The sequence below is a fragment of the Liolophura sinensis genome, chromosome 6 (genome assembly GCF_032854445.1).
Source record: "Liolophura sinensis isolate JHLJ2023 chromosome 6, CUHK_Ljap_v2, whole genome shotgun sequence".
NCBI lineage: Eukaryota > Metazoa > Mollusca > Polyplacophora > Chitonida > Chitonidae > Liolophura > Liolophura sinensis.
The window spans coordinates 26,999,751-27,022,257 of record NC_088300.1 but is presented as its reverse complement, the minus strand read 5'-3'; the positions used below and the strand labels follow the sequence as shown (position 1 = coordinate 27,022,257).

The following is a 22,507-nucleotide window of genomic DNA, read 5'->3' as shown; positions in this document are numbered from 1 at the left end:
AAAAGACGATCGTTTGACTGCAGTAAACCTGACTCTGTCAGTGTCATTAGATCTCAGTATACATGCTTAGACGTTGGGCATTCTATCTGACATACAGTCTGTCGAATTTATAATGTCGTTGAATATGTGACTTGCATAGACTCTCACAGAATGATTAAGTCGATCTGTTTCAACGGCGTAGAGTTACATCTATCATTCATTAAACATACTTTACGTATGCTTTTATTTACCTTGCTACTACGTCGCAAGTAAAAGATAAATAACTTGTCAGACATCAAGGTGTTCAGTACTAGTTTTATTCGTAATATTTTCTTCGTTAATTTGAAAAAGAAGTATTCTTAAAACCCCGACTTGCAATTCCCTTTCATTTTTTATGTGTGTGTTGTTGTCAGGTTTGGTGAAGGGGCATGGAGAACTGTCACGTGACAGGAAAGAGTCGCGTGCCTCGGTCTCAATACTACAGGTAAGTCGGCCATTACGCGGACAGTTACATAAATGTGCGAATAAAAAACTGCGTGAATCGATAAAAACACGGCCTATTGACGTGTTTTAATCCCCAGGAAGCGGATTTCCCCAGCTTACATGAAGGTGTTTATCCTAAAACTTCCAGCTGGTTGCGGTGATCGGAGTGGAGAAAACTGTCGACTTCCAAGAATACAGTAAATAAGACCCGCTGAAAAGTCACGTGATGACTACATTAGAATTTGAACAGAGTCATGTTCTGAAATTACAAAATATGTTTGTCTGAATTATTTCTATTTCGCCACCCTCCCCCCACCCCCATACGTGATACAGAAATGCCCATGTTTAATAATTTCTCTTGGGTCACTTGAACCGTATCCACACGGACTACTGTCAGTGTGAAAGTTACATATCAGTTGTAAACATATAGAGGCGAAACAATAATATTTTTGATTATTTTTGTTAATGGCTTATATGATAACAGCGACAAGTAATGAACATGTTTTGATGGGTGATTAATGCATCATTATTTATTAATTTATTTGATTGGTGTTTTACATCGTACACAAGAATATTTCACTCATACGACGGCGGTCAGCATTATTATGGGAGGAAAACGGGCAGAGCCCGGGGGAAACCCACTACCAGCAGGTTGTTGCCAGACCTTCTAACGTACGGCCGGAGAGGAAACCAGAATGAGCTGGACTTGAAATCACAGCGACCACATTTGTGGAAGGCTGCTGGGTCATATCGCCGCGCTGGAGTGCTAACCTCTCGGCCATTGAGGCCCATGCATCATTATTAGAAACATAGGAAAATGAATTCGCGTTGGGTTTGATATCATGAAGGATGAAGGATAACTTTTCCCATATTAAGTTTCGGAAAATATCTCACGAGGCTCTGATGTTTGATCTGTTATTTGTTTGACTAATGTATTCAAGAAATACCTTTATCGGCTAGATTTCACTGTTATGTAATCATTAAACGGTACAGAATTGTCGATGATTGGCGGATGGTTTGGGACATAGACAAGTCCAGGCATAAGCTGAATTTTACGCATGGCACATTTATTCAAGCGTGACCAAGGCTGTAGATTTTATCCCAGAAAACCCTATTTCGATTCTATTTCCCTTAATAGCTGTAGCTGTCGACTATTGGGCTGGAATCATCCGCCTCACTGAGTCAGGTTCCTGACAAACATTTCGATGGTAAACTAAAGTCACAGACGAACATAGAACATCCCACTGGATTCTGACCAGCGATAGAGGGTGCTTTATATCAATTAGCCACTGATGACCGTATGTAAGTGTGCGCCTTATACCTGTAGTCACCACTAGGTTCTTGTCCGTAAAGGTACAGAATCGTAGCTGATTGGTTGGTGTAGGACTGGCAAGTCAACGCTACGCCTTGCTAGACTAAGCTGAAATTTAGGTACTGTACATTTATTTAATCGTGACCAAGGCGCTTGATTTCACCCACGAAATCGGTCAACCAATCAACGTTGGTTCTGTATATAACTTTAACGCCTTATTCCTTTTTTCTAATATGTATATTTAATAGCCGTGATGAAATGCGTTAGTTTATCAAATATTTTATGCTAAACAGCAGCAATTTTATTAATGATAGCATCAGATATTGAAGGTGATCTTTTGGATTGCTTAGTTGAATTGAGTTGTCCTGTGACACTGTAAACATGACACCGTATAAGGGTATTTTTTGTTTTGGCAGTTAATTTTCTGTTTAATTAAGTGTATTTGTTTGTATGTTTCAGATGAAGTTGTGAAGAAGAAAGACAGAATGAGTGCTTCACAGTGTGAAAGGATGGAGGAGAAGCTCTTCCGTCCGTTCACACGTGACACCCTCTTCAATATTGAGAGGCGTATCGCCGAAGAGCGCGCCAATAAGAGGGCGGAAAAAGTGGCCGATTCAGACGACGAAGATGCCGAGTCGACGACGGAAGAAGTCGAGCTAAAGCCGAACCCTAAACTGGAAGCGGGCAAGAAACTGCCGCCATCTTATGATGATTACTTCCCCTTGGAGTATGTGGGGCGCCCCCTGGAAGATTTGGACGAGTATTATCACAACAAAAAGGCTAGTTTTTCTGTAGAAAAAATACATGTATGTTTGAGTAACATGTGTCTTAAACTTTTGATAGAGTACAGGTTTTCAATTTTGTGGATTGTTCGATTACATAAGTTTCAAAAGCCTTTCTGCTGTTATTAGGCCTATATCTTGTACCTAACAAGAGCTTGATTTTACCGCTGTTTAACGCCGTGGACTCATGACTAATTAACTTGTATGCGAGCATCAATACGATGTGCATATCTGTAAATTACACATGGGAATGTTCGTCAGTGGCTTGCCACAGGTCACTGATTTACAGATATGCACACCATATTGGTCTTCAACGAACGTCAGGCTTCGCGAACGATCCATATATGTATTTAGTCAGAATAATACTGCTTAAAGTAAAGGTGCTTTTTTCTTTAGAGAATACTATGGTTCTAAAGCCGCATACTTATAGAGAAAAGATGAACGAAAACATGATTCGCCATCTTTCACAAAACTTCGTTAGTCAAATTTCTCGTCAAACATTTTTTCATGGCTACAGTGCCATAAGGCGACGTGACTAAGGAGGAAATGTAGAAGCCAAAAATTAAAACATGTATGAAGTTTTGTGAAATTGGGCCCTATGTTATCGTTGTTGTTGTTGTCTTTCTCGACTAAGTATACCGTTTCCATTTCAGACATTCTGTGTGATTGGACGAGACAAAACGCTGTTCCGCTTCTGCGCAGAAAACACCTTGAAATTGCTGAGTCCCTTCAACCCTATACGCAGAGTAGCCATCTACATACTGGTTCATCCATATCCTTGACACAATTCTGCTGACATTTATTTAATTTATTTGTAGTCCTAATGTTATAAGTTAAGATAAGTTAAGACTATAAACACGGGTTTAAACAATGCAATTTGGGTTACCTGAAGTTTGTCATTAAAGAAGAATTTAATTGATTGATAAGCATCAAGGCGAATATGTTTGGATTTGTTTTATTTCCTTAAAGAAAAACATTGCAGCCTTGCATCTTAATAAACCAAGGCTTCAGACTTTATACCACTCGGGAATTAAGAGTTTTTATTGCTAATGCTCAGAAAGACCTTAACTGTTTTCACATTGTTCAGTCTTCTAGTCATATTAACAATCATGGTGAATTGTGTGTTTATGACGTTACCCAACAAAGATCTGTCGGACAAGTCTGAGTGAGTATTTATTTATTCATTTATTTATTTACTGGTATTCACGCCTTTACTACGATTTCACTACGTATGTTAAAGAGTTTTCGCAAAATTACGTATACATATAAGCCCACGCTTACGAATAAGTTTGCTTTATAGTTTGCTTACACACGAATAAACTTTGCGAAAATAATGTTTGCTTTTTCACTCCTTTTACAATCCGATGTAACACACACGACCATCCCCGGGTGTGCGCATGCACACACACAGGGATGGTCTGTGTACAACGATATACTTCATAGAGAACGCGCAAAGTGATGACGTATCAGTGTCCTCAGGGGTACAAATGACGATGTGAAACCGCTTTATTAAGGATCAGGCCATGGGATCACGAAGAGAGTCTTAGACTTCAGTCAATATTTCAATCATTAAACTTGACATATTCTTTTCCGTTACTTTAGCTGAAATTTTTTTACAGTAACTTATCCAGAGTTTACTTTGTCAAAAATACTTTGACTGTGTTTCGTAAGAAATAACAATTTTAAAGTCAGGTAAAATTTTGACTTAGTCCAAGAGCGCTTTGTGATCCCAGGACCAGGTTGTTTATGGGTACAGCAAGGAGAGTCACTAAGCACAGTCTCTTTCAATTTCATTTATGTTTAGCCAGCGAGTTTCTAAACATCGATTTCCACTTGTGTTACGTAGTAATCGCGAATATTTTGAAAAGCATAACTAGTCAGGGCAATATGCCATAGTATCACCCGATAATACTAAAAACAGTTTCAGAACTGAACCTGCTTGTTTTCATGTCTTTGTGGTTTTGAATGTCAATGTTACACCCATGCAGTATGTTTGAATCTTGATTCAGGTTAATAACAAATATGTTTCAATGCATATATATTACATTATTTCTCTGCCACAGGATTTTACTGAGGTAGGGGTTCAATCCCAGCCTCGGAAAATCCTTGGCCTTGTGTGTCTATTTTTCATTAAAGACCAGTTGTCTTCCACCAGTACGGTGTAGGTATCTGTGTTTGTCGGTAACTTGCCCAGTCGGTGTTTTACGCGAACTCGCCGGTTTCTCCGCCCTTAAAACTGACCGCCATCGTTAAAATGAAAAATTCCTGTGCATAGGGCTAAGAACAAAAAGTGAATAAGTAAAGTATTTTAACCTGTATATTTGTTTTGTATGAATACTTCTACAATACATACATTTCTTTGTGTTACAGGCCAGTGTTTAGTGGTATATACACAGTTGAAGCATTAATTAAAATCATTGCTCGGGGAGTTATCCTGGGGCAGTTCACCTATCTACGAGATGCCTGGAACTGGTTAGACTTTATAGTTATAACTTTAGCGTGAGTATTTTACCATATTTTTTGTGTATTCACTTTACTTTCAATTTAAGTGTCTTATTCTGTCTTAAATGTACGTATTCCAATTCCCACACAGCTGCTTGTATGTATCAGTTGCTTTTTTGTGCGTCTAACGTGTACCAATGTTAGGTTTGTCATTACGCTTCAATGTATGTTGTATGATTTTATATGATTTGATTTGTGTTTTACGCCATACTCAAGAATATTTCACTTATGCGACGGCGGCCAGCATTATGGTGGGAAGAAACCGGGTAGAGCCTGGGGGAAACCCACGACCATCTGCAGGTTGCTGGAAGACCTTCCCACTTACGGCCAGAGAGGAAGCCAGCATGAGCTGGACTTGAAGTCACAGCAGCCGTATTGGTGAGAGACTCCTGGGTCATCACGCTGCGCTAGCGCGCTATATGTTTTATGAAGGTATGAAAAGCAGAACCGCCTTGCCAGTCATTTGCTGTATTCTTGCTTCTGAATATTCAGGTGGGCGATGGCCTTCTTCATGTAGCATTATGTAGCATAACCTGCTGTAATCAGTGATCCGCGTGTGATCTCCTGTGATGGATGCCGGAATGATGCTGGGCAAATGCAGGATTAAACGTTTTTTGTCCCCCGCATAAGGGAAAAAGCAGCTCTACGTATGAACAAATCAATCCAAGAATTTCTTATGTCAGTACTGTTTATAAAAGGTGCTATATATATTTCTTGCAGATATTTGACCTTGGTGTTGGATTTAGGTAATCTGTCAGCGTTACGAACATTTAGAGTTTTACGAGCGCTTAAAACAGTAGCTGTTATTCCAGGTGAGTTGGCAAAATGATAGTCGCTATTCTTTTCATTGTGATTTAGGACTTTATCAGCGTTCACATCATAAACCACAGTGTTTATACCAAAAACAGTTAATCCCTGACCAGCTCTCGTCAATCAGGGCGGCTCCAGCTTTAAATAAGGAGGTTTCTTAGGTACCTTAATTGAGAACAGCCAGCGTCTACTCTTTGCTATCCGGATTGTTCAATCGAATAATTAGAACACTTTAATTTTAGCCAAGTATTGATGGATGATCACGGGAGGACAGTGCCCGGAGAATACTACCTATCTACGGAACAAGCCTCTTGATGCAAAAGAAACAGCAAGATGTGGATTTCAACACACGACCTCATTGGTCAGAGGCACCAATCAGGGAGTCATTCGCTTTGGTCAGAGAGATTTGATGTGAACGAGTTTGGGAATCAATCGAGTCTATGCTGATTTCGTTGGTTTAAACATAATTTTCTCTTTGTGCCTTGTCAGGATTAAAAACGATTGTGGGGGCCTTACTAGAAGCAGTTAGACGTTTGAGAGATGTAATGATCCTTACTGTCTTCGTCTTGTCCATCTTCGCCTTGGTCGGCCTTCAGCTGTATATGGGCGCGCTTAGATCCAAGTGTGTTGACAGTATCCCCAACAACCTCACCGACCAAGAATGGCACGATTATGTTTTCAACGAATGTGAGTTGTCGCCCTTGATTATGTTTCCCATTGAGATTGTGCATATTCCTTACATCACATGAGCTGCTACTCTCTACTCTCGCTTTACATCTCTGCCACTACATTTTTTGGAGACCCAGCAAGGCACGCAAGCTTGCTTAGGAAAAATGAAAATTTTGCTTTCGTTGGTAGTGATGTAAAGAGAACGGCGCATGTGTTGTAGGAGCATGTAGATTATGGATTCCATAATCTGTTGCAAGATACTATCCGTTTAAATACGAACCCAGCTTCATTTTCCTGTTAAAAGAGAAACTGTGGTCTGAGTGAAAAAATGTTGTTAACTTTAGGCAAAAGTATAATACCTGCATGTGAAAATTTACTACCGAGGACTTTCAAATCTTAACATAGGATGACTTTGATGTGTTTTAAATGTGTGAGCTGCCATATATAGAAAATGGAGTTTTTACTGCTATAACTTACACATGAACGAACCGTGAATGATTGAACAGTAAGCAAAAATTGGTAGAAGAAACCGGTGTGAGGGAGAGATACGTTAGCTTAGGAGGGGGAGGGTGAAATTACGGGTGTTAACCGGAGTTACAGAAGTTTTAACCATCAGGCCCTCTTTCACAAAACTTCGTAAATCAGTGTTTCTTAACCTTTCTCGTAAATGATGTCGCTTAATGACACTATAACCATGACAACGTCCTTCACAAAAAAGTTACGAGAAATATTACTGACGAAGTTTTGTGAAGTGGCCATAGATTGATATACATTGGTCATGATAACCTTGACCTTTTGATTCCAGCAAACTGGTACATTAAACATGACGAGCCTGTCGTCTGTGGGAACACAACTGATGCTGGGTAAGGGGTGAAAACCTTTTTCTTTGCTTTGTTTTCCCTGTGTGCAATTCATTGGTCACGACGATGGCTTCATGTAAAAATGGTAATGTTAACACTGACATATATAACTGCAACGCCAAGCCCGTTGTCGCCTTGCAATAGTACATTAGAAATCAGTATTAGTGTAACGGGAGCAGCTTTCCTGTTCTTATACTAGCAGTAGATGGTGGGAAGGTTCATTTAGCTCAGTTGGTAGAGCGCTTGACTTCGGATGAAGAGAAACGAGTTCGAACCCTTGTGTGACCCACATAGTGAAATCCTTCGACCATTACACTGGTGTTGTGACCTAACGGGTTCCAAGAAGCGTGAGGCTCTGGGCGTGTCAACGTGGGTGTGTCTTGGGAGAAGGAAAGGATTTAAGTGGGGAGGAGTGTAACGGGGGCAGCTTTTCAGTGCTTATACCAGTATCAAGCGGTAGAGCGCTGGTCCTCGGCTGCAGAGAAATGAGTTTGAATCCTTGTGTGACCCACGTCACTTCTACCATTGCATTGTGATACACTTACTACAGTGACTGATTGTTTAAATTTAATAATTTTTATACATTTGCGCTTGTCTTGCTTTCGTGAAGGGAATGTCCAGCTAACTATTCGTGTATCAAGGAAGTTGGGCCAAACCCTAACTATGGCTATACCAGCTTTGACAACTTCGGCTGGGCCATGTTATGTGCATTCCGCCTGATGACGCAAGATTACTGGGAAAGCTTGTATCAGTTGGTGAGTCCATACGGCATGAAAACTTATGTAAATATGTTTTCAACTGGAAATGTTACGATGGGCGATTGAATAAATTTTAGCCAGGAAAAATAGCTCTTAATTATGAGAGTGTGCATTTCGTTCACATGGTCTTTTTAAAATTTCATCTGACTGATAACAGTCGGTTCTGAAATTTTATTCCCACAGCATACACAGCCATTATTCGATTATTGTCCTCCTAATATGCCCCTAGCTGTGCAGTTCAATTTGCCTCACGCGTGTTTCATTTGTTTATTCATTTGGTACATACGAATTGGCCCAAGCGCCATGAAATAAAATGTGCACTTATTATGAGGTAAACATTAGCACGCAAAAATGTAAGTTTAAAGACGAAAACCAAAGGTCATAAAATATTTCTTTCAGGTATGAAACTCACATTTTCGTTACTTTCCAAACAAACTTTAAATCATATTCTGAAGATGAAGCGAATTTTCAAAATCAGGTAAAATGAGTAATTTAGTCGTGTTTGAAATTTATTTGAAATGCAGTTTATTACACCCAAATAGTTATTGTGATAAAGATTGATTTTTTGTTTCGCTATCCTCTCCTAGACGCTGCGGGCTCAGGGTCCCTGGCACATGCTCTTCTTTGTCCTCGTCATCTTCATGGGGTCCTTCTACCTGGTTAACCTCATCTTAGCTATTGTCACAATGTCCTACGACGAACAGCAGAAGCAGGACAAAGCGGACGCCGAGGAAGAGGAGGCCGAGCGACGGGTGAGGCATGACCAATCCATCAGACAGCCTTAGATAGTCGATAACGTTCCTCTGTTTTCCAGCATATTTCAGTCAGAGGCAGAATAAGATTATTTGGACGCGTACAATTAGTATAATATGCTAAACATTAGATAGTTGCTTGTATGTATTTAAATGAATGTGGCTCAGGCAAATGTTGACTAGTTTTCTGGTCTTGCGCACGCGAACATGTTGGATGCTGGAGTGTGCACACACAATGCGCATATGCCCGTATAATTCTTTTGAATTATGCTTTCTTTCTTTAGAGATCGAAAGTGGTCTCAAGTTGTAGAGCTTTGTTAAAACCCTAGCAGATGAAATTAAGAACTAAAAATGTGATACGCTCAATTATAAATGATCTTCACTGGCTTAAGTAATTGTGGTGTCTTGTTCAGCATGAAGTAGAGCTTTGACATATTCGAGGCCTCCGTGTCCGAGGAATTAAGGTGATAGGTATACACATTGACCCAGAAGCCTCTCACCAGTTGCCGCTTGAGTTTTCTCTCTGGTCGTAGGTTGAAAGGTCTTCCAGCAAACTGCAGATGGTCGTGCGTTTCCCCAAACCCGGTTTCCTCCCACCGTAACATGCTGGGATAAAAGTGAAATGTTCTTGAGTGCCAATCACATAAAAATAAAAAAAGAAATCTTCATAATATTGGCTTCATTTCTTATGGTTTAGCATGGGGAGGAACGAAGAGAGGCCAATCATATAAAAATAAAAAAATACTGCTACTGCTGCAGATGGTCGTGTGTTTCCCCAAGTCCAGTTTCCTCCCACCGTGATATGCTGGGATATAAGTAAAATGTTCTTGAGTGCCAATCATATAAAAATAAAAAAAGAAATCTTCATAATATTGGCTTCATTTCTTATGGTTTAGCATGGGGAGGAACGAAGAGAGGCGGAAATGGCCGAGCGACTGGAGCACGAGGTCAGCGAAATATTGGGGCATCAGGGCATAGTGAAAAGCCCGTCGGATTTCTCTTGTCGTAGTTTGGACTCTTGTGGAAATGGAGAGAAGAAACTGGACGAGAGAGAACGCCTGAGTATTCACTCGGAGACGAGCAGTGACGTGCAGCGACGTCTTAGTGTAGCTTTAGCAAATGGCAAATCAAAACGGGTAGGTATTATTATATCCTCCAATAGGCGCAAATTGGAGTCCAAACTACGTATTGATATATCAGAGTTATTTTTATTCCGTGTGTGTTTTATACTTCATTTATTGACCTCACGACGAACTCTCATCGACTTTATAAAGGTTCCCCATAGATGTCTTCAGAAAGTACCTGAAGGCTTTTGCATGGCGCCCAGGCGAGCCTGTAGTGATCAAAGAAACCAAGTCACGGTTGTGAATGCAACCGACTGGCGTCAGTGTTTCGTTACCTTGTCCTTCCACTGTACCGCTGGATAAGTTGTGCTCTTTCAGTAAATGTAATACTGCTACTGCTGCAGTAGTTGTACCGTAATTTCCCTGGAGTGACAAAGCTATATTTTGTATCACTGATTCACTTGTGCTGTATATATGGTTGTAATCATGTGTATGACTGATTCTGTTGTCTGGTATATGGACTGATTCAGCTCGTCTCCTGCTTATGTCCACAGTTACATCACTAATACCTAAAAGCTTCCCTATAGCTTTCAAAAAAGGTGTCGGTGATTTAGCTGTTCATATTTCGTCTGTGTTTGTTCTTCAGATCATGGTACTTTGCATTTTATGTGGATGATCAGCCTTTGAAACACTGACTTTCCTCCATTGTGTATTGTCAGGTTAACCTGTATACCGGATGTTTATATATAGTCCATCTTTACTCGCGCTGTAAAAGTATTCCTTTCTCGGCCAGTGTAATTCGGGCCAAACCTGTGTAGCTGTATGGTTAATTCCTGCTTTTTGTGATGACGATTTGTGTCAACGTATTTAGAACTCGTGTATTACAAGGGAATAATGATCCATCCAGCTTGGACCCGAGTCGTCACTGCAGGAGAAAAGTTGTCACACTTCAAGGTTGTCGTTAATACACAATGCCACAATAACACATCCATTGCTATATGAAGCGAAGAAGCTGCATGGCATCTGAAGAAATGTCAAACACACGAGACTTGGAATCGTATAATCAAGATTTCACTGGACACCTGACATACAGATTAGTAGATGAAAAGTGAAAATTGTGGCTTCCAATAATCCTTCCTTGCTGGTCAAACATCAAGCCTAGGCCAATGACAATCCTAATTCGACCCACATAGATTGTAGTTCTGCCAAGGTGGTCACGGAAGATATGCGTTCGCATGTTTAGTGTTTTGCTTGTCCCGGTGACCTTTGCATGGTGTTGGCGACCAACAAGCGTATCTTTCCAACGGATACTGTTGCATGCGTTTTTTGTCTGCAGGTGGTAATGCGCTCCAGTCGTTTACCCTCTCACTCTCTCTTTCTGCCGGCATTTGGTTAGTTTAGCCTCGCAGAAGGCTCTTTAGACACAATGCTGTTACTGATATGCAAATACAGCAGTAGTAAACACGCTATGTAGGAGACACTTTTCCAACTTAAAGCATGACCATCCAAGCCTTAAACAGTAGTATTGCTTGGGCATCTTACAACTAATAGCTCAATCTCCGCGCTGTTGTTTGCCCTCAACTCTTCTGTCACCCAAACAGTTTTCATATAAATGTATAAATTTCTTCTTTATTCTCAACGACAAACAAACTGATGGCTCTGTTTCGATTACGTTTTGGGAGACAAAGGTGTTGCTTGGTGAAATACTCCCCCAGTACGCTAAGATGGGGCACAACAAAACTGCTAAATCTTTTTGTCATTCAGTCATGTCAAATGAGGAAGGTTTAACATGCTGTATGCAGACCAAAGCTTAATTAAGCAGTCAAAGACAGAGGGCAGTTGGCAGCGTTGAGTTGTAGAAGCTATGGCTGATGTAGAGAGGCTCTATATCGCTGTGTTCTCTCATCTTTCAGGCCAGTTTGAGCCTCCCTGGCTCCCCGTTCACTCCCCGGCGTGCCAGCCGGGCCAGTCAATTCAGTTGGAGAAAGTCGAGGCCTGGTCGCGCCACAGACCGCACTCCACTTGTCTACTCCTACTTGGAAACCATTAACCTACCCTATGCCGACGACTCAAACGCAGTCACTCCAACATCTGAAGAACTATGCAATGTACCTCATAAAAAAGATATATTTAATGGTAGACGGGGTAGTTTTGTATCCCACCAAAGTCGGCGTTCTCATCCGGATGGACCCAAATCACCATCTAGGAGAAGTAGTTTCGCTTCACAAATAAGTCGAACATCTCGGAACAGTAGGTTTTCCTTCCATTCGCCTGGAGAGCACTATAGGCCGAAAGAGAGCAAAGAAAGCAAACTAGAGAGTTTATGGAACAAATCGAAAGGAACCCACCTTCTACCGGAAGTTATTGTAGACAAAACAAAGTCGGACGACAACGTGAGTGTTCAATATGTTTTCTGTTACACTTCAGAATCTCAACCAGAATCCGGCTATGTCTTCAATTCTTCCTGTTCCTACCACGCATGTCTGTATTGGTGGCGCCATCTATGTGTGTATACACCCGCTCGGCTCCTATTTTTGTCTTCCGCAAAAGTTTTGACACTTCTGTGTTTTTCTTTCTTTAAACGCTCTATACTGCCTAGTGACGCCCGCCACCGCACAATTGCATGCCATTAGTTTCACTTTCTTTTCTTTATTTTAAGTATTTAGTTGAGTGGCGCTCTCTAGAATTTGAGGACAGAGAAGCTACGAGAGCTGCTCTTATTCACTGCGCAAGTCCAGCCAGCAAGTATTTACGACCAGGAGTCCGTCTTCATCAGTCCAGTCATAATATCAGTTGTAATTCTGGACACGTGTATTTTTTGTTCCTGTCTACACCAATTGGACATATTTATTTTATTTGGGTGCATTGTATATTATCCGACCCTGGTTAAACTGCTGCATTCTGAGTCTTTCACTTGATGATATCAGTTTTACGATCTCACGTTCTTTCACCCTCTTCTTTAGAATGCCTTTTGTGTTTTTAGATAGATGTGGAATGCTCCCTTCTGTTTTTTTTTACATCTTCGTCGTCTTTTGGTATATTATCCCTAAAGCCTTTACGATATAAATTATTACATTTTTGGAACTCGTCCTCAGCCATTTTATCGGAAGTTGGATTCAGAAGTCCTTGTTCAACATTTCAAGGACTTGATTTTTGGCATCAAAGTTAATGAGCAATAAAGATTTAGTTTATCCAAAAAATTGTATTATAAGTTCCATTTTACTAAAAAAAAAAGCATTCAAGTCTCAGAACCAGAACAAGTTTTACAGTCTTACACTCGTGACCTAACTACCTATATGTTAAATTCAATGATATAGTAGTGTTCTTTCCATGATTTAGTTCAACTTTTTCATCTCGATATTTAATCGAATTTTTCATTCATCGAACTGTTACACATCGCATGAGGGCAATTCACATTTTGGTTCACCTTTGTATGTAAATGTACTATAGTCGGATAGTTGAATTATCACTGCAGTTGTATGTTCAATAAATAACACCTTTGATCAATCCTAACAGGAGTCTTCCAGCGGAGAAACGGATTGTGAGACGGCTAAACAGAAACTGTATGCAAATAACCCGTTCCTGTGTCGAACTCCCAGCACCACCGGTTTAGATATGAAAGGTACGTCGCTTTGGCCCATGTCCGCCTCACACTTGGATATGGCATGCAGGGTTAAAAGGAAAATAATCTCAAAGGTGTGAAATCAAGCGGTACCTGCATGGTAGTTCCTTTTGAAGTTCAATGGTTATTTGGTAATAGGGGAACGGAGGCGGGCAATGATTACATTTACGTAGCCTGTAGGTAACTACCAGATAACTGAGTGGAGGACTACCATTAAAAGCACTGCACGTGGGAATTTCCTTTGGACGTTACAAGTTGGTTACTATATTCTTGGCTTTGTACATCTACTTTCTCCTGGTTTGAGTTCACAAATGGAAAGCGGTCAAAAGAACACGATACTATGCATTTCATTATACTAAAGGAAATCATCATTATTCACCAAAGCTATTATTTGAAGAAAACGTTTCCAGAATGTGTTACCGACGTATCACGTGCTTAGATTGCAACCAATTTTAAGATGTTGTGGTGAACAAAAGAATAACAACAAAAATAAAACTTAAAATATTGATAGCAGTCAGATCACAGCAATTTTCACGGTGGCCTAGTCGTAATTAAACATTGTAAGAGATACGGTCACAGTATAGATATAGGATGCGCCTGCTTTTAGGGTCATGAATATGGTGGCATAATTAGGCGAAAACATGACCGAGTTTCCCCTTTCAAAAGTAAAAAGAAGATCTTTTATTTTTTTCCAGATGTGATGGTATTGAAAGAACTGATTGAACATGCATCAGGTCCTAGGAGAAGTAAAAGTGAGTAGATAATAAAATGTCTTGACACAGAAAAAATGATGTTAATATATTGTGCAAGAAAATGTTGAGATTCTTTCCTTCCTTATTTGACGGAATAGAGAACCTTCCTCGCCTAATGCAATTCGGGACAAAGCTATGTAGTGTATTGTTCATTCATGCCTGTGCGATGACTTTTTGTGGACACTGATAGCGTATTACTGGTGCACAGCAAGAGAATAATGATCAATTGACCTTCGACCCCAGTCGCCATTGCGTGGCAAAAAAGTATCCTATATGACGATTGAAATCTGTATTATATTGCCGTTTTGCAAATTATACCTTCTGCACGTTAAAAGCAAAGCTTCATAGTCAACAAAGAGGCAGGAAATCCATATGCTGTGTTTAAATTTGTGTTTTAGGTTTTGTCAGCGAGCTCAGCGGTTACAAGGAACCTATGAAAGACAAATTGTTTCGATGGTTTTGTGTTTGGAACTGTCCCACGTGGTTCCTCGTTTTCCAGAAATATGTCCGCTTGTTTGTTATGGACGCTTTCATGGACCTCTTCATCACTCTATGCATCTTAATTAACACGTTGTTCATGGCTATATACCAGTACCCCATGGACGAGGAACTGGACACGAACTTGGAGAGAGGCAATTTGGTAAGTCCTTAGCTGGCAACTTTGTATGGCTGTAGGTGCGAAATTTATGGTTAGTTCTTAGTGGATATCTTTACGATGATGTGCTTGTAAAATTATTCACCCAGTCTTTGGTCTATAACTTTAAGACGGTACTGGTATTCAGTCGATAGCTTAGTTGTGGTAAGTTATCTGTTTATGGTTGTAAGTTCATATTTGTACGATGCTGTGGATTACTAACAATCTGCTTCACCGTTGGTCGATATCGCCAAGGTGAAGCTGAGGTAAAATTATCTGTTTTTTCTTTTTTACCTTGCTGTGTGTGATAAATGTTATGGTTAGTGTTTTGTCGATACAGGATACCGATACGGTGCTGTGTGTGTTCAATTATCTGATCAGGCTTTAGTCGATATCATTACGGTGCTGTGTGTGTAAAATGATCCGATCAGCCTTTATAGGATATTATTACGGTGCTGCGTGTGTTCAATTCTCTGATCAGCCTTTAATCGATATCATTACTGTGTTGCGTGTGTCCAGTTATTTGACAAGTCTTTAGTCGACATCATTACGGTGTTGCGTGTGTTCAATTATCTGATCAGCCTTTAATCGATATTATTACTGTGTTGCGTGTGTCCAGTTATTTGACAAGTCTTTAGTCGATATCATTACGGTGTTGCGTGTGTCCCATTATCTGATAAGTCTTTGATATCATTTAGGTGCTGTATGTGTTCAATTCTCCGATCAGCCCTTAGTCGATATCATTACTGTGTTGCGTGTGTCCAATTATCTGACCAGTCGTTAGTCGATATCATTACGGTGCTGCGTGTGTCAAATTCTCTGATCAGCCTTTAGTCAATATCCTTAAGGTGTTACGTGTGTCCAATTATCTAACCAGTCTTTAGTCGACATCATTACGGTGCTGCGTCTGACAGATTATCTGACCAGTCTTTAGTCGACATCATTACGGTGCTGCGTCTGACAGATCATCTGACCAGTCTTTAGTCGATGTCATTACGGTGTTGTGTGTGTCCCATTATCTGACAAGTCTTTGACATCATTACGGTGCTGTATGTGTCAAAGTATCTGATCAGCATTTAGTCGATATCATTACGGCGCTGCGTGTGATCAATTATCTGATCAGTCTTTAGTCATTGTCATTACGGTGCCTTTGGTCGATACCTGGTGCTGTGCATGGGTGTATCTTGATCAGCTTTAACGTCAGTCAGTACCTTTACATTGGTCCGGATATTATATTATATGAGTACCCTTAGTTCACAAATAATGTAGTTGTAAAATGACCTGCATTATCCCCAGTCAGTATCTTTACCATTCAGTAAGTGTAAGATTATCCGTTTAATCCTTTGTCCCAAAACTTTATGCCGTTGTCATAAATTATCTGTTTCACCTTTTCTTGATATCTTTAAAATTATGTAGGTAAAAGCTACAAACATAAGTTTCTCATTGCCAGTGCTCAGGTGGACATATTCTTACTCTTTACGTCTTTTTATAATTCAATTTTTTCTGCTTACCTGAAATGAACAAGTACAATTTTTTTTTTAGATTCTGCCATCTTCATTGATTAATACTTGTTTATGTTATCAGGTATTTACCGGGGTGTTCGCTTGTGAGGCCTTCCTCAAAATTATCGCGCTCAATCCGCTGAACTATTTCAAGGAAGGATGGAACATCTTTGATTCGATCATCGTCTGTCTGAGCCTTCTGGAGCTAACACTGGATGGGGTCGCAGGGTTATCCGTACTACGAACTTTCCGATTGGTTAGTTATTTCTTCCACACTGTACAAAACCATTCAACTGGCCCTTCAGTGATAAGAAATGTAGGAGATTCCTGCTTACTTGTTGTGGATTTGCACCACGGAAGCCATGGACATGCATTGCCTTTCGTAAAGATTGATTGATTCATTGGTTGAATGCTTGATTTGTGAATAAATCAATTGATAAAAATAATTGATAATCCATATTCATATTATCTATATTTGTTAAAGCCTTCCCTTGCAGAACACTTTTTATAGTGTTATAAAACGTCTATATCCAGCTCTCTGTAAACTCAATCATACTCACTACCAAAATTGCGTTTAGTCAGTGACACGTAACAACACAAGCTCTACTCATGGAATGTTTGAAGTTCATATTCTTACAAGGAAAATGATGTTAGAACACCTTTTCTAATTCATAATGTTTAAGTCAGTAAGCTCGGTTTCGACGATAAGAAGCCATTGCTTCGTTTGACGTAATAGTTATTGAAAACCCAGTGGCATTGTCTTCGCTCAGCATGCACAAAACTGTTTTGAAGAAATAGACTATAATATATGTATTTTCCTATTTCCGTTAACTTTGCGATGTTTTATTTTCTTATGCTTTGTACTTATCCGTTTCTGTTGTCCTTAATTTCAAGATTTTTTCGTTCTTTGATTTGAAAAATAGGAACAGTTAAGTGGAACTCTTCCAAAGAAAAAACAGTATTGGATATTATAATTCGTGTTGGCATGAACGAACGAAAGCATACAGTATAGGCTGTTCAGGACGATAATTGCCCAACACGCCAATACCGTGCAAACGTTTTTCATTGCATCCACGTGAATATGTATGCATTTCGAAACTTGACAGTCAGTTTCCATACATTCGACTCATCAAATCACGACTAAAACTTGGGCATATATCGTCAGATGTCTCAGTGTTATCGATCTAATTGAAGATATTAAATATTAATGACTGAAGCTTATTGTGGAATTATTTACTTATTTCAATAAGTATATGGATGTACAATAATGTGTTGAAACGTTTTATTTTCCCTTCCAGCTAAGAGTGTTCAAACTGGCTAAATCCTGGCCTACTCTGAACATGCTGATCAGCATTGTGGGTCGGACGATGGGCGCGTTAGGGAACTTGACCATTGTCCTCGGCATTGTCGTCTTCATTTTCGCCGTAATGGGACAGCAGCTTTTCGGCAGGAAGTACGTGAAAGTGGACGGTCATTACCCTCGCTGGAGTTTTGTGGATTTCCTGCATTCGTTCATGATCGTGTTCCGCGTGCTCTGCGGTGAATGGATCGAATCCATGTGGGGATGTATGAAGGTCGCCGATTGGCCGTGTGTCCCGTTTTTTCTTCTCACCATGATTATAGGCAACTTGGTGGTAGGTATTCTGTCGATTTGTCCGAGTGTCTTTATTACAAGTAACTCAGACCTGAACTGCGATTTCTAATGTTCATTCTTGCCTTTGCGATGATTTTTTGTGAGCAAACTACCAACTAAGTACTTGTGTATTAAAACTGGCAAATATTCAGTTTAGCTTAGTATATACACTTGTCAACACTAATGACCACTGCACTGGAAAAGATATCCCATTCTTGGTCAAAAATTTATCCTAAATCATATATCCTTTCCAAGCGAATATTCTGAAACTCATGTGGTATTATACTAAATACCGAATTTACGTTACAGATCCTTTTCTCCGATTTTTTCTGGAACCATCTTAAAAAAATTCTATGCAGCTAAAGCGATTCCCGGGCATATGTTTTACTTGCTTGTACAGTAATTCTATCTCAGCGTATGCTCTATAAACTGCTTTATAAAGCATTTGCAATATTTGCTCTCAAATAAACCGTTGGGGAAAATACCTATTTTCAAAATATGACGCCATTCGCTTAGCTTTGTTGTTTTTGGTACATTTATTTTTCTTTCATCCATTTTGAGACATGCACTTTAAAAGTTCAATCTCCATCTCTTCCAGGTTCTTAACTTGTTCTTAGCTCTTTTGCTTAGCGCTTTTGGTGCGGAGAGTTTGCAGTCCGGGAAAGGCGACGATGGAGAAGTCAACAAGCTGACGGAGGCTCTTGACAGGTTCAACCGATTCTTCGCGTGGGTCAAAGTTCATATCATAGTTTGTTTAAAGATGAGGGTGGGCCGGAAGCGGAAGGAGCGAACGACCCTGGTGATCGAACCTGCTGTGACCCGTGTGGATGTGAACGGAAAGGAAGTGGTGGTAGATGGCCAACTAATGATGAGAAACGGTACGCTTCGGGTGGAGACAAACGATCAAGTGTCTCCTTCAAAGGCCGGTGAGACCAATAAAACATTTACTGACGAAATACACTATTTACGACGTTCGTGGAAAATTTGCGAGAGCAACGGAATTTGGAGACTATAGGGTTAACAGATTTCGGAAAGGCGTCGTCACTTAGCGCTGAATTTGAATGAACGACAGTTGCACTTTTGGATTGGTAATTATGCTAAAGCATTCTTGACTACAATAAAAATACATCGGGTACAAACAAATGATTCATCTTCCTATATCAGTTCAAAAATCCCGAGTGACAAGCCTTCTCTTACGACGTCTTGCTTGTACTCGCAAAATCCTGTGGATCTCGCGAGATTTCCGCGAAAGTCGAATGCCACTTTATTGTTATATGCTTTGCCGTCATTTGACAAAACAAAATTTCGATATTTTTTTTAGATTTTTCACTCCTTCATACATTTCTGTAGTACTAACGGTTAATTTTCGAAAAGTTAAGCGTTTTTGTACTATAAACTGTGTTACCGCGTTGACAGGTTTTCTATAGCTGACTGAGCTGAGAATAGCATTGTAAAGATAGCCCATGACATCCATGTCCTTTTTGGTTACAGTAAAACGTAACAAATTGTAAATTAAATTCTTTGAAGAATATGCGCAATTAAATATTTGACGCTCTTTAGGGTATAGCGGGTCTTAAGCAAATGAAACATGTATATACCTTAATTTTGCAGAGGAATTTGTGGTCGAAGTAGGCGAAGGAAATCAAGTGGTAAGTATTTAAAAGCGCAAGTGTAATAGTTTGTTATACTTTGTCCTTATTTTTACACACACAGCGTAATTAAATTGGGTTGTAATTTTGCCGAAATTTGCTGTAAGGTATAGCTGAAAAAATATGTGTGGCACAAAATAGATATTCCCACGGTCCTTCTAACTTTAAAGATTCGTTTTCAGAACATAATGCAATACGCCATGTCATTCATTGAGCGACTGGTTGTTATTTGTCCACTTTCATCATGCCATCCACACGATTATGTTATTAATCCATGGCGATGGGACTTTCATCGGATGATTCAGGCTCTCATCCATTCATCCAGTTCTGCGATGCCGAATCTAGCATTTACATCCTTCACTCGTTCCGTCATGATAGTTGCTCATTCATTCAATCCAAGGATGTCAGTGATGTAAAGTTTTCTTCCCTCATTCGTTCCCTCAAGGCTGTCACTCGTTCAGGCAGTTCCTTCAGACAATTCTATGCGTCGAAACAGACATACCTATACCAGCCGTCAACCAATAAGAAACTACTAGAACTTACTTCCTCCATTCGTTCCCTCACGGTAGTTATTCGTTCATCCATTTCCACGTTGCTATTCATCTACTATTTCCTTCCCTTATTCGTTCCCTCACAATAGTCATTCGTTCATCCATTTCCATGTTGCTATTCATCTAGTATTTCTTTCCCTTATTCGTTCCCTCACGTTAGTTATTCGTTCATCCATTTATATGTTGCTATTCATCTAGTATCTCCTTCCCTTTATTCCTTCCCTCACCGTCTTTATTCATTCCTCCAATTCCATCTTGCTATTCATTTAGTATTTCCTTTCATCATTCGTTCCCTCACGGTAGTTATTCTTTCATGGAATTTAATGATACCATTCATCTCGTCTTCCTTCTCTCATTCGTTTCGTCACAGCCGTCTGAGGCCCCCACTCGTCCGGCCAGTCAGGCTTCGTCATGCCGGGACTATCATGACGGGGAGCCGCGAAGTCCCGTAGACTCGCACATTTCCGGCAGTTCCAGCTCCCTGTCCACGCCTGACGAGACGAACATCAACCTGAAGGTGCAGGTAGAGGGCGAGCCTCAGATCAACGAGGTGGACGTTGTCTACGTTCAGTATCCGGACGACTGTTTCTGTAATATCTGCATCCGGAAATGTGCGTGTTGCACCACCTGCCCCAAAACCAAGATAGGTCAGCTGTGGTGGAAGCTCAGGTGTGGCTGTTACACCATGGTGGAGCACAAATACTTCGAGGCCTTCGTCATGACGATGATTGCTGCCAGCAGTATATCTCTGGTAAGCATTTGAAAGAAAATTACATTTTCTGTACTGTTTTTCTGTTAATGCAGGTACTATGATCTATGTCGTACCAAAAATACATGTACCAAAACACAGTGGCTCTAATTGGCATGTACCTGAAAGTAGAAATACAATGATTTAAGTTATAGGTGTCTTGAAATGCAATTTTCTAAAAAGGTGTATATCTAGAAACACAAATTCCATGATTTAAGCCGGATTTACCTATAAACAATAGTTGTGACGTCATCCTTCCCTAGTTTCTTTTCTAGAAATGTATAGATACTGTACATACTGAAATGAAAGTACACATTTTGTATCCGTTCTAAATAGTATCTACCTTTATATACAAACACAAGGTTCTAAATCGTATGTGCCTCGATATACAAACACAAGGTTCTAAACCGTATGTACCTGGATCTACAAACACAAGGTTCTAAATTGTATGTACTTGGATATACAAACGCAAGGTTCTAAATCGTATGTGCCTCGATATACAAGTCTCAAGGTTCTAAATCGTATGTACCGGGATATACAAATATCTAAATTGCACATGTATGTGTAAAATTCAAGAGAACTGTACAGTGCAGTGGCCCAGAAATAACTCTCCATTATTTCTTACAATAGGTTTTTATGACTTATGGAATTATAAAAAGTACTGACTGCATGTTGAATTTAAGATGTTATTGAAATTTATTTGCTTTTGTAACCGTGTAAAATATGCCAAAAATACAATTGTGCTGTGACATATTGTTTTAAAAATGTGATTATTCCTTACTATTCCGCTGACAGGCCATTGAGGATGTGTATCTCCGAGAACGCCCAATTCTACAGCTCATCCTGTCTATTCTCGACCGTATCTTCACCATTGTCTTTATCTTAGAAATGATTCTGAAGTGGGTAGCCTTCGGCTTCAAGAAATACTTCACCAACGCATGGTGCTTGCTAGACTTCTTCATCGTCTTTGTAAGTTAAAGCTATACATTCCAGCACATATATGAAAAGCGATGTATCGTCTAATTATGGACAACGTGTTGTATGTGCTGTTAGCTATTTTTGTTTTTTATGGAGTATTATTTCTCAATTATTATTACCAGAGGTTGAGTTTTCTGTCTACTGTGTACTTAATATGGATACACTAAAAAGATTAATCGGTTAAATTTAACAGAAAGTCAGTTGTCTGAGTGATGCTAGAATGTATTCTGTTATTATAACACTGTACTGAGTCGGATTCAACATAATATCCTGTTAACCTAATAAAGTGGTTATGTTGAATTGATAGAATACGTGTGTTATATTTAACAAAATGACCTGCTGCAATAACAGAATACAGTCTAGCATCACTCAGATAACAGACTGTCTGTTAAATTTAACAGATTTATTTTTTGAGTGTTCATGGATAACTACAATAAGGTTTGATCTCATACGAAAGACATCGTTCA

General features: G+C 39.8%; 1 protein-coding gene across 1 annotated transcript in view; it reads left to right on the top strand.

Annotated features, from left to right (window-relative positions):
• The first annotated feature begins 348 nt into the window (after positions 1-348).
• Positions 349-22,507, top strand: part of LOC135466214 (sodium channel protein type 4 subunit alpha B-like) — a 35,007-nt gene continuing 12,848 nt past the window's right edge. The window contains exons 1-20 of the mRNA XM_064743617.1: positions 349-463; positions 2,212-2,553; positions 3,210-3,328; positions 3,635-3,721; positions 4,927-5,055; positions 5,779-5,870; positions 6,358-6,555; positions 7,343-7,400; positions 8,008-8,152; positions 8,743-8,907; positions 9,804-10,043; positions 11,885-12,364; positions 13,488-13,593; positions 14,289-14,345; positions 14,744-14,985; positions 16,564-16,737; positions 17,780-18,115; positions 18,713-19,021; positions 20,685-21,065; positions 21,858-22,031. Of these exons, the coding sequence (XP_064599687.1) occupies positions 374-463; positions 2,212-2,553; positions 3,210-3,328; positions 3,635-3,721; positions 4,927-5,055; positions 5,779-5,870; positions 6,358-6,555; positions 7,343-7,400; positions 8,008-8,152; positions 8,743-8,907; positions 9,804-10,043; positions 11,885-12,364; positions 13,488-13,593; positions 14,289-14,345; positions 14,744-14,985; positions 16,564-16,737; positions 17,780-18,115; positions 18,713-19,021; positions 20,685-21,065; positions 21,858-22,031 (3,924 nt within the window). The 5' untranslated portion in view covers positions 349-373. The remainder of the gene's footprint in view (positions 464-2,211; positions 2,554-3,209; positions 3,329-3,634; positions 3,722-4,926; positions 5,056-5,778; positions 5,871-6,357; positions 6,556-7,342; positions 7,401-8,007; positions 8,153-8,742; positions 8,908-9,803; positions 10,044-11,884; positions 12,365-13,487; positions 13,594-14,288; positions 14,346-14,743; positions 14,986-16,563; positions 16,738-17,779; positions 18,116-18,712; positions 19,022-20,684; positions 21,066-21,857; positions 22,032-22,507) is intronic.